Source organism: Narcine bancroftii, chromosome 6 (genome assembly GCF_036971445.1).
Source record: "Narcine bancroftii isolate sNarBan1 chromosome 6, sNarBan1.hap1, whole genome shotgun sequence".
In the NCBI taxonomy this organism is placed as follows: domain Eukaryota; kingdom Metazoa; phylum Chordata; class Chondrichthyes; order Torpediniformes; family Narcinidae; genus Narcine; species Narcine bancroftii.
The window spans coordinates 196,057,604-196,069,633 of NC_091474.1; the positions used below are offsets into that span (position 1 = coordinate 196,057,604).

General features: G+C 42.8%; 1 protein-coding gene across 10 annotated transcripts in view; it reads left to right on the plus strand.

Moving 5' to 3' along the window:
• The window catches only part of LOC138736914 (PC3-like endoprotease variant B), a 1,109,211-nt gene that overhangs the window by 900,966 nt on the left and 196,215 nt on the right, over window positions 1-12,030 (plus strand). The window contains exon 14 of one of the 10 annotated variants that reach the window (XM_069887116.1): window positions 4,001-4,071. The exons of 8 other annotated variants lie outside the window; for them this stretch is intronic. In XM_069887116.1, the coding sequence (XP_069743217.1) occupies window positions 4,001-4,039 (39 nt within the window). In that variant the 3' untranslated portion in view covers window positions 4,040-4,071. Of the gene's footprint in view, window positions 1-42; window positions 373-4,000; window positions 4,072-12,030 lie in introns of those variants that run through there. One more of the 10 variants, XM_069887117.1, reaches the window with a different exon arrangement.

Below are 12,030 nucleotides of genomic sequence, written 5' to 3' on the forward strand. Positions count from 1 at the left end.
TTTTGGATTTGATTTTATCAATAACGTAATATTCCTTTCCAGTTTGTTTTGAAAAACCTTTGAAGTAATTAGAATTAATGAAAACAAAATATTTCGAGTACTGAAGGGCTCTTGTTCAATCTTGGTAAAATCTGGCAAGACTCGGCAGCAGTTTTCCATTTTTTCTGGATGCAATTGCTCTCAAGTGTTAACATTTATCTTGGAAAAGACTATTTCACTGCTTTAAGATCTGCTTGACTGGTTTGAGACTACATGTACAACTTGAAATTACTATAGGCAATATAAATTGATGAAAATGTTCTACTTTTGTCTGACTTCCCTCTCTGTCTGCTATTTTAAAGCTTTATGTCATTAAAACATGGTAATTTCTCAACATTGCAGCAGGTATTTCCTAGGCAATAAATATGAAGTAATAATAATAAGTGAAAAGCAAAATAAAGAGTGGTTGGATTTGTGCACTGCCCAATGTGCATCTGTATATGAACAACAAAGACCTGAATTAATGGAAGTATGAATTAATAAAGTGTATTTTTTCACTTCAGCAAATAAAGTTGCCCTCAACAAATGGACTTTCTACATGGCTAGGTACTTTAGTTACATATTTTTGGATAATATAGATAACATTACTTGGTGCATTTTTAAACATAAAAGCAAATTAGAATGAAGGAGTTGTAAGCCAAATGGGAAAAAGTCTTTTAGAGTTGTTGCAATTTTTAGGGAAAAATAGTCAGAAAAATTACAAATTGAGCATTGTGTGATTGAAGTTTCTCCTCAGGGGCTTTGAAATCTGCAAGGACAGAAACATAGCATCTGTGTAGAAGTCATATTATTTGAAGAAGTTGAATGGTGCAATTGCCCAGAGTGTGAAATATCATCATATCCTGCATCACTTCAACCTATAAAATTAGACTGTCTCTTTCATTAGATTAAAATTCAAGACCCTCTAGTTGTATTCTGTTTATAAAAGCACTTTGTATTTCCTTTTATATTATCCACTCATCTTTTATCCCTGTTCTTTATTTCTCTCATTCTTCCTTTCAAAGTTAAACATCACTAATCTTCAATACTGTTAGACCTAATTTTATCTTAATTATCCTTTTAAGTTTCTATTGTTTTAATCCTTTAAGTTATATTGGGATGGTACTTATGCCCAAATATCTTTATCCATTAAAGCAGTGTATTGATTTTGTACTTTATCTCGCTCATATTTGAAGATTTTCTTTGGTGATCCATAACATAGTTTGATTCAGTTTCATTTTCAAATCCTTTGATATTCGCCTTTTCATCACAGCACTTTGACTTACGATCATCTATTTTTGTTCCGAAATGGACCATAAGTATAAATATGTCAATTTTACTAAATTGTCCCCTATATCAGATTTCAGATTTACTCTCAGAGTACATACATGACATCACATACAACCCTGAGATTCTTTTCTGTGGGCGAGGCAGAATTACCACTTAATGGCAGTACAAAAAAATAACTACATGTAAATAAATAAGAACTGTAAACAAATATGAAAATAAACAAACCAACTGTGCAATACAGAGAGAATAAAAAGAAATCAACAAGTCCTTAAATGTCGTTGAGGAGTCTGATGATGGTGGGGTAGCAGCTGTTCCTGTACCTGGTGGTATAAGTCTTGTGGCACTTATACCTCTTTCCTGATGGTAGCAGTGAGAATAGAGCATGTGCTGGGTGGTGTGGATCCTTGTATATGTTCTCAATAGTGAGGAGGATTTAGCCTGTGATGTCCTGGGCTGTGTCCACTAGCTTTTGGAGGGCTTTACACTCGGGGAATTTGGTGTCCCCATTCCAGACCATGATGCACCGGTCAGTACTCTTTCCACCACACATCTGTCAAAATGTGCTAGTGTTTCTGGTGTCATACCAAATCTCCACAAACTCCTGAGGAAATAGAGGCACTCACGTACTTTCTTCATGATGCCTTTAGTGTGTTCACTCCAGGAAAAATCCTCCAAGATAGTGATTCCCAAGAATTTAAATTTACTCACCCTCTCCACCTGTGATCCCCCAATGATCGATGTATTGTATACCTCTGGCTTTCCCTTCCTAAAGTCAACAATCAGCTCCTTCGTTTTGATGACATTGCGTACAAAGTTTTTGGTGCACCATTCAGCCAAGTTTTCAATCTACCTCTGTATGCTGACTCATCACCTTTTGTTATACAACCCACTACAGTGGAATCTTTGGCAAATTTTTAGATGGTGTTATTGTCGTACTGAACCACACAGTCATAGGTGTTAAGTGTGTAGAGCAGAGGGGTAAGAGTGCAGCCCTGTGGTGCTCTGCTACTGATGGAGATTGTGGAGCAGGTGTTTTTGCCGATTCTCACTAATTGTGGTCTGGAGGTGAGGAAATCCATGATCCAATTACACAGAGGGATGTTGTGTTGAGTCCCAGGTCTTGGAGTTTGCTGATCAGTTTTGAGGGGATGATGGTGTTAAATGCTGAACTGTTGGCGACAAAGAGCATGCATCTTTGCTGTCCAGATGTTCAAGGGCTTTGTGTAAAGCCAATATAACAATTATTAACCTTCTTAATTTTACAAACCTAAATCAAGCAATGCTTCATTTGTTGCTGGTGTGACCTAAGTGTCAAATCTAACATTGTCTCCAGGTCACATATGACTCAAATTTTAAAATTTCATTCTTATGTTTAAACCTTTATGTCATCCTTCTATCTGCAATCTCCTCAAGAGCTGCAGTGTTCCTACCTAAAAGCTTTCTTAAGCTCCGTGGAAACCCCTTCCCATCTCCATTCTAATAGAAGCTGTGCTTTCAATGACTTTTCATCTGCAATTCATTCCAAATTCACTACACCTCATTCTTCATTAAATACAATCGAATCTACCTTATGGATCAAGCTTTTAGTCAATCTATTGACAGTAAAAATCCAACATTTGGCCTTTGGAAACCCCAGCAGTTCAACATCTTGCCCACCAGTGCTGATCCCACACTCCCTTTAACACACCTGGGCACCAGTCACTGCATCCTCTTTCCTGTGACTAAGTCGCAATCTCCACAATCCATTTCATACATGGTTCCTTTCCTCACTTTCACACATCAAGCTTTGGATCCTGCATTCTCTTTCAGAAGCTGAAGCCCCAGGTACCCTACTGCCTTTCTCTCACCTGGTTTCTGTGCTCCCTTTAAATTCACCAGGGCCCTAATTCCCACACGTGCTTGAAACTCACCCAAGTCTGTTTCCGATGCTCTCTTAATCCTTACTGGAATCATTGGAAAAATTGATTATTCCTGTATTTGTGGGGAAGATCATTATTAAATGTTTAGCTGTGAATCAGCAATGGAGAACATCAGAATGACAGAATTCAAAGTCCATTGGTATTTTAATTGTGAATAACTTCCAACAGTCCAGAAAATCTGGCAATCCAGTCCCAACAAAGCTCCAGTGTGCTGAATCAGTGGAGTTATATGGTAATTTCCCCTCTATAAATTAGGTTTCTCAATTTCAAAGGTGTTATGTTAATGAAAGATGTGTTGCATTGAACTTCGACCATTGTCATTTGCTTATTCATGAATGAAGTGAAAAATAAATCAAGGAGCTAAGGATAGTTAATTTCAATTGATAGCAATCTTGGCATTCATAATTTAAGATAAAATTTTGCATATTCAAAAATGTACAGGTTAATTAAAGATTGTCAAATTGTGTTTGACAAATGTCAGAATTTGTTGAAGTATTTCCCAATGAAACAGAATGAAATGGAATTTTAGAAGGAAACTTCTAAGGCAAATGTTAACAATGAGTTACAGTAGGTGTGTGATTAAAATAAAGGACCGATATAGCATAGATCAAAAAATTCTCCACTTAGAGAAAAGCTAATATAATACAGTATACCACTACATATAATACTAACTTAAAACAAAATTCATAAGGTAAAATCCCCAATGTGGCAAGCTGTTAAGTCAAAGCCTCATATCATAAAACTTGATAATAAAAGCTTTCATTATATCATAGGAATCCACCTCATTCACCTGCAACAACTACTTCACCTGAGCTTCATCTGAAGATCATCCACTTCTAAACCCTCATTATAATGATTAATGAAATTAATGCCATCGTTATAGCACTATCTTCACAATGTTTGCAGTGGTTCAAAATGAAGACATCCCATATTACCAGTAAGTGTACCTACACCTGAGGAATTAACTTGAACAAAATGTCAGAGGAAGAGTTGCAGCCTCTGTGAGAGGAGAGGTCAGTCTATTCTTTTTCACGCTTCCCACATGCAATGAAATGAATGTTGCCCACATTCTGCTGTACGCTGGTACAGTCTACCTCAGGTCTCTGCAGATGTAGATTCCATTGAAGCAATTAGAATTAACTCCCAAGGAAGTCCAGGAATACTGCTAGATATACCCGAAATTACTGTCCCTGCTCACAGTTTGCAGTTTTGACCAAATGGAGGTGGAAATTTGCAGGAGTTAAACAAAGTCTATAACATACAAACATGCTGGAGAAATCAGCAAGTTACGCAGCATTTGTGGGAAGTACAGTTCATTATCTTCCTAGTGTACAAGTCTTTGGCTTGGCTTCGCGGACGAAGATTTATGGAGGGGGTAAAAAGTCCACGTCAGCTGCAGGCTCGTTTGTGGCTGACCAGTCCGATGCGGGACAGGCAGACACGATTGCAGCGGTTGCAAGGGAAAATTGGTTGGTTGGGGTTGGGTGTTGGGTTTTTCCTCCTTTGCCTTTTGTCAGTGAGGTGGGCTCTGCGGTCCTCTTCAAAGGAGGCTGCTGCCCGCCAAACTGTGAGGCGCCAAGATGCACGGTTTGAGGCGTTATCAGCCCACTGGCGGTGGTCAATGTGGCAGGCACCAAGAGATTTCTTTAGGCAGTCCTTGTACCTTTTCTTTGGTGCACCTCTGTCACGGTGGCCAGTGGAGAGCTCGCCATATAATACGATCTTGGGAAGGCGATGGTCCTCCATTCTGGAGACGTGACCCATCCAGCGCAGCTGGATCTTCAGCAGCGTGGACTCGATGCTGTCGACCTCTGCCATCTCGAGTACCTCGACGTTAGGGGTGTGAGCGCTCCAATGGATGTTGAGGATGGAGCGGAGACAACGCTGGTGGAAGCGTTCTAGGAGCCGTAGGTGGTGCCGGTAGAGGACCCATGATTCGGAGCCGAACAGGAGTGTGGGTATGACAACGGCTCTGTATACGCTTATCTTTGTGAGGTTTTTCAGTTGGTTGTTTTTCCAGACTCTTTTGTGTAGTCTTCCAAAGGCGCTATTTGCCTTGGCGAGTCTGTTGTCTATCTCATTGTCGATCCTTGCATCTGATGAAATGGTGCAGCCGAGATAGGTAAACTGGTTGACCGTTTTGAGTTTTGTGTGCCCGATGGAGATGTGGGGGGGCTGGTAGTCATGGTGGGGAGCTGGCTGATGGAGGACCTCAGTTTTCTTCAGGCTGACTTCCAGGCCAAACATTTTGGCAGTTTCCGCAAAGCAGGACGTCAAGCGCTGAAGAGCTGGCTCTGAATGGGCAACTAAAGCGGCATCATCTGCAAAGAGTAGTTCACGGACAAGTTTCTCTTGTGTCTTGGTGTGAGCTTGCAGGCGCCTCAGATTGAAGAGACTGCCATCCGTGCGGTACCGGATGTAAACAGCGTCTTCATTGTTGGGGTCATTCGTGGCTTGGTTCAGCATCATGCTGAAGAAGATTGAAAAGAGGGTTGGTGCGAGAACACAGCCTTGCTTCACGCCATTGTTAATGGAGAAGTGTACAAGTACAAACCAGCTAAACAGCGTTCTCTGGTCCTCTGTGCAAATCATGGCAACATATCCAGACGTAACACAGACAAACGATGCTTATGCAGTACATATATACAGAATCAGTATTTATTGTGATGAACAAGTAATGAAATTTGCTGTTTTGTCATAGTATCATTGTGCAAACATTCATATTATAACCATCTTACAACATTACTATAAATAAATAAAAAATGCACAGAAAGTAGGGCAGCGTCTTTGGTTAATTGATTATTCAGGTATCTGATGGCAGTGGGGAAGAAGCTATCCTTGTGCCATTGAATACTCATCTTTAAGCTCCTATACCATTTCCCCGATGGTAGCAAAGTGAAGAGGGCATGGCCTGGGTGGTCGGGTGTCTTTGAAAATAGAGGCTGCTTTTTTAAGACACTGCCTCATGTAGATGTTCACGATGGAGTGAAGTCTGGTGCCTGTGATGTCTCAGGCCAAGTTAACAACCCTCTGGAGTTTTTGCTTGTTCTGAGCATTGGCACCTCCATATGAAACAGTGATGTAACCAGCAGAATGCTTTCCACGGAACATCGGTAGAAGTTTTTGACAGTTTTCGGTGGCATACCGCATCTCCTCAGATACTTCACAAAGTATAGCCACTGGCTAGCCTTCTTTGTGATCGCATCAACATTGAGGTTCCAGAACAGATCCTCTGAGATGTTGACACCCAGGAATTTGAAGTTCTTGACCCGCTCCACTATTGACCCCTCTATGAGGACTGGGTCATGTTCCACTGATTTCCTTCTGAAGACATATATAAATATACATTTCTAAAATATGAATATTATTTAATGAATAGAGGAGTCTCAGTGGGATTGTATGAGTAGTTAACTTAGTCATTCAGCAGTCTCACTGCCCATAGGAATAAGCTGTTTCTCAGCCTCCTGGTTCTGGGCCTGATAGTCCTGCAACTCTTTCCCATCAGAAGTAGCTGAAAGATGTGTGCGGGATGATAAAGGTCCCAATGGATCACATCGATGGGGGAAGGGAGACCCTAGTGATCCTCTCTGCTACTCTTATGGTCCTGTGCATTGCCCTCTGAACCAATTTTCTATAGCAACACTATGAGACAGCCAGCCAGGACACTCTTGATAGAGGTGACATGATGGTGGCTGGTAGCCTTGGCCGCTTCATTCTTCTCATGAAGTGCAGTCGCTGTTGCACCTTCCTGACAAGTAAGAAGATGTTATGTTTCCACAATAGGTTATCTGTTAAGAGGACTCAAAGGAACTTGATGCTCTTTATTCTCTCCACTACCGAGTTATTAATGTGCAGTCGAGGGTGGTCATTCCTGTTCCTCCTGTGATGTACCATCAATAATCACAAAAGGCTGATATTGTGAAACTAGCTGGCTTTTATCAGACAGGAACTACCTACAACCTCATCAACTGATCGAAGCCAAGAGAAAGGGGAACATGTAAGGGGCTATAGGTAGGATCAGTCTCGGGGGGGTATGTCCAGCTGGCAGCAGCCAATCATGGTACAACATTGGTTTACCACATTCATCCCTCCTTTTTAAGAAGAGACATGCAGGGTGAGAAAAGAGGTGAAACAACTATACGTATATACATTTTACAGATTGAGTCTATAAGGAGGGTCTCCTCTGCCACAGCGAGTGATGTGGCAATGGTTGGGAGGCACTGTGGCACCCTGACCAGCTTGTGAGGTGGATCTATTGACCATTTGTTGTTGTGGGGTGGGGAGGTGGGGGAGTGTGGAGCTGGTACATCATTGGCAACAACAGTGGTCTGGGGTAGGGGTGGTTAACTGTAGGATATGGGACCCCTAAGGTTGAAGGGGAGGGTGGCCCAATGGAGCAAGGTCCTGGATAGAGAGTGTGTCTTCATACCCATCAGGAAAAGCAACATAGGCATACTGGGGGTTCACGTGGAGAAGGCAGACCATCTAAACCAGTCGGTCAGTCTTAAATTGCCTGACATGCCTCTATAGCAGGACTGGTCCAGAGGAGGTAAGCCAGGCGGGCAGCGAAGTCCCTGACGCAGACTTCTAAGGGAAAATGAACATCTGTTTGTGAGGAGTGTTGTTGGTAGCCATACATAGAAATGACCAGATGAAGTCCTCCTAGACCTCCTAGAGAATGTCTAGGAGCATTTCCTGCCATTGGGAGATCAGTAGACCCCATGACCCCAGTGCCAGGAAGACAAGTCTGATATACTGTGGTGTTTTCCTTTTCTACCTGCCCGTTACTCCTAGGATTGTAGCCGGTGGACCTGCTCGCGGTGATGCCCCTGGGCAGTAAGTCCTGCTGCAACTCATCACTCATGAATGATGCGCCACAGTCACTGTGGATGAAGCCAGGGTACCCAAAGAGAGTAAAGATATTCCGGAGGGCCTTGGTAACTGTGGCCATGGTCATAACCGGGCAACTTATGGTGAAGGGGAAATGAAGTATTCATCAATGATGATAAGGAAGTAGACATTCTGCTTGGAGGAGGGGAGGGGTCCCTTGAAATCAATGCTGAGGTGCTCAAAGGGGTGGGCAGTCTTGATCAGATGCCTTTTGTCCAGCTGGTAGAACTGGGGTTTGCATTCAGCAGTTTTTAGTCAACAGAGTATGGTAAATTCCGAGATTTGATAAAGTGTAAAAAAACAAGTAACCTTGGGGTGACAAAGGAAAGGTCATTGTGGAGAGCCTGCAATCTGTCCAATTGAACACAAGCACAGGTTCCTTGGGAAAGAATGTCCGAGGGCTCGTTAAGTTTCCAGGCCAGTAGAGTATGTTCTTATTGTAAGTTGACAGTTTGATTCTCCATCTGAGGATCTTTTCTTTCTTGATTTTGCCTCTTTGCCTGTTATTAAACATGAATGCTACTGCTCGGTGATCTGTGAAGAGAGTGAACCATTTCCCTGCGAGATAGTGCCTCCAGTGGTGTACAGCCACTTTCCTGATGGAGGAATGGAGAATTTCAGGGCCCTGGAGGGTTCATGAGAAAATGGCAACAGGTCTGCCCACTTGATTGAGAGTAGCAGCCAAGGCAAAGTCAGATGCATCACTCTCCACTTGGAATGGTGTGGATCTGTCATTGGCATGCATGGTTGCTTTGGCTATGCCATCTTTGATGATGTTGAAGGCTGCTCAGCCTTCTGCTGTCAGGGGAAATGTGAAAGTTTTGACCAGTGAAAGAATTTTGTAGGCAGGGTTGGGAACCCATTGACCATAGTATGAGAAAAACCCGAGGCATCTCTTCAAAGTTTTGATGGTATATGGGAATGGTAGCTCCGTCATCCATCAGGGTTGGGGCCAATGGTGCCATTCTAGATCATGCAGCTAAGTATGGCTAGCCATGCTATCTGGAACATACACTTATTTTTGATTTAAATGAGGTTCATGCATTTAGCTGCCCAGAGGAACTTGCAGAGATTCACATCATGATCCTGCAGGTCGTGGCTGCAGATATTAACATTATCTAGATATAGGAAGGTGGCCTATAGGTTGTAGCTGTCCACCATGCGGTCCATCTCTCGTTGGAAAACAGAGACCCTGTTTGTGATACCGAAAGAGACCTGGAGGAAGTGGTAGAGGCAGCCATCTCCTCAAATGCCGTATACTGGTGGTCGTCTGGGCGGATCAGAAGCTGGTGATACACCAACTTCAGGTCAATCATGGAGAATACCTGATATTGTGCAATCTGGCTGACCATATAAGATATGCGGGGAAGGGGGAAAGCTTCGAACTGCATGTACCGGTTTATGGTATGGCTATAATCTATGACCATCCTATTCTTATCCCCATTCTTCACCATGACCACCTGGGCCCTCCAAGGGCTATTACTGGCCTCGATGATACCCTCACCTAATAAGGGCTGAACCTCCACCTTAATGAACGCCCTGCACAGTACCGTCTATTCCTGGTGGCCACTGGCTTGCAATCAAGGGTGAGGGGGGATCGATCTTGAGGGTCGAGAGACCACAAGTTGCCTACAGGGGGCTGTCTGTGAACTGTTCGTTGCAGATGGTAAGGGGGGGGGAAGGGCTAAACAAATTACCTAGTGACTCTGAAGTTAGCACTGGAAATCGAGCCCCAGTAGCAAGGGGGCACAGATTCGTGGCATATCAAGCAATCTGAAGCATTCGTACACTAGCCCTCCAACAGTGAGGATCACAGGGTGTCTGCCATGTACGATTTGGACGCTAGTGATACTCTGTACTTGGCAGATCGTAATTTAAGGGACAGTCATTTAGCTGTCTGGATGGATGGATAAAGCTGTTTGTACTCCTGCTATCGAATAAACAGTTGATATCACTCCCATCTACCTGGACGTCCATCATGGACTCTGTGTGTTTGTGCAGGGTCCCCTTGTTCAGGGTGTTGGAGGCCAGTATGGATTTATTGTCCGAGTCTGATGGGTGCTCCCATGCCCAAGATGGCAGCCCTCAGTCCAAAAATGGCTGGCCTTGACCCCTCAAAGTATCATATGCCTGGGAAGATGGTGTTTGGCACGTAGATAAAAATGGCACCTGCAGGATTCACACATGGTGTCACTGGAGTGCAGGGAAGATAGAACTGATTGCACTCTCCAAAGTCTGCAAGCGGTGCTGCTAGACCTCGTGGATGGTTTGGACTGACAAACTTTGGCATAATGGCCCTTTTTCTGGCACCTGGAGCACACTGTATCCTTGGCAGAGCAGCGTTTCCTCAGGTGCTGACCCTCTTCACAAAAGTAGCACTTGGAGATGGTAATGGTGACACAGCGTGATGGAGCTCGACGTTTTGCTATCAATCCGGATAGACGGTGGCCTTTCCGTTTAAAGTCCAGAATCCATTTACAGAGAGAGAGATGTTGAGTCCCAATGAGGACAGCTTCTCCACCAGCCTCTAAGGAAAGATCATTTTAAATGCTGAGCTGAGGTTGATGAACAGCAGCCTAGAGTTTGAGGTATGTTGTAATAACAAGTGCAGTGTAGCTTTATTGCTAAAGTGTTTCCTTGGATCAAGAGAACAACTCCCTTATTCTGGGAAGTCTCATTTAAATTTCCTTTTGGGAGAGCAGAATAATAACTAAAGAAGCAAATTTACTAAACCTGCTCAGCTCTCATAATTTTTCAAATTTATTGTTTTGTCTCTGGAGTTACTTGGGAGGCTTCTTAAATAACTTAGAGATGCAAGATTCAAATAACAGAAGAGACTTTACCTACTGATGTCTTCACCATGCCAGGGAACTGCTCACACACATTCATATACATATACATACGCCCCACAGTGGTGCACTACAGTTACTAAAGAGAGAAGGTTGTATTCTTATGCTGTTACCAATTAGTTCACATTATCCTGACTATATAACATCCCTCCTTCTCAAGATAAAGAAAAAATTCATGTTCTTTATCAATTTCCTTCCAGTGCAACTTAAGTAACTGAACTTATACACTAATTAATTTACACAACTATTTTTAAATAGTTCTTATCGATATCACACTGGTGGCAGTATGTTCCTTTGCCATCTTGTGGATTTGGCTGCAACAGTTAGGCTCTGTGTTGCTGGTACATGTGTAGGTGATGTAGCTTGTTGTGCTTCATCTAACAACTGCTGTGTTGATGTTTCGATATTAGTGATTGTGGTCTTTTCCCTTGATAATGGTGTTGAAGGTTTTGCTGTTATTAAAGCTTTCTGCTTCGTCACATCTTGTATCGACTGGATGTGAATTCTGTTCCTCCTCAGCTGATTGCGAGAGTCTGCCTCGACAATGTATGATCTTGGTGTTTCAGCTTCTCTGATGACCTTTGCTGGGGTCCATGTTTTCAACATCAGCCCTTGAATATGCACATGATGCCCTCTGAAGAGTTCTGGCAATGTTTGTGCATGTTTGTTATAATGCTGGCGTCTTTCTTCTTGCATGTCAGCCAGTCTTCTTCTGGTTTCCTCTTGGTCTTCTGGAGGGTATATTTTGCTTGGCAGAGTTGTTTTATATCTCCTATTATTTAGAAGTTCTGCCAGGGACTTCATGTCAACCCTTAAAGGTGTTGCTCATAATGATAGACGAGCGAGGTCTGGGTCGTCTTTTGTTTTGCGACACTTAACTAGTGTGTGTTTCACAGTTTGCACTTGTCTTTCAATGAACCCATGATTTTTGGGGTAGTATGGAGATGATGTAGTGATAACAAACCCATACTCTGCAACCAGCTTTCTGAATTCTTGCAACATGAAATGTGTTCATTGTCATATATTACTTTTTCAGGTATTCCTTGTTCAGCAAGGACTGCTCT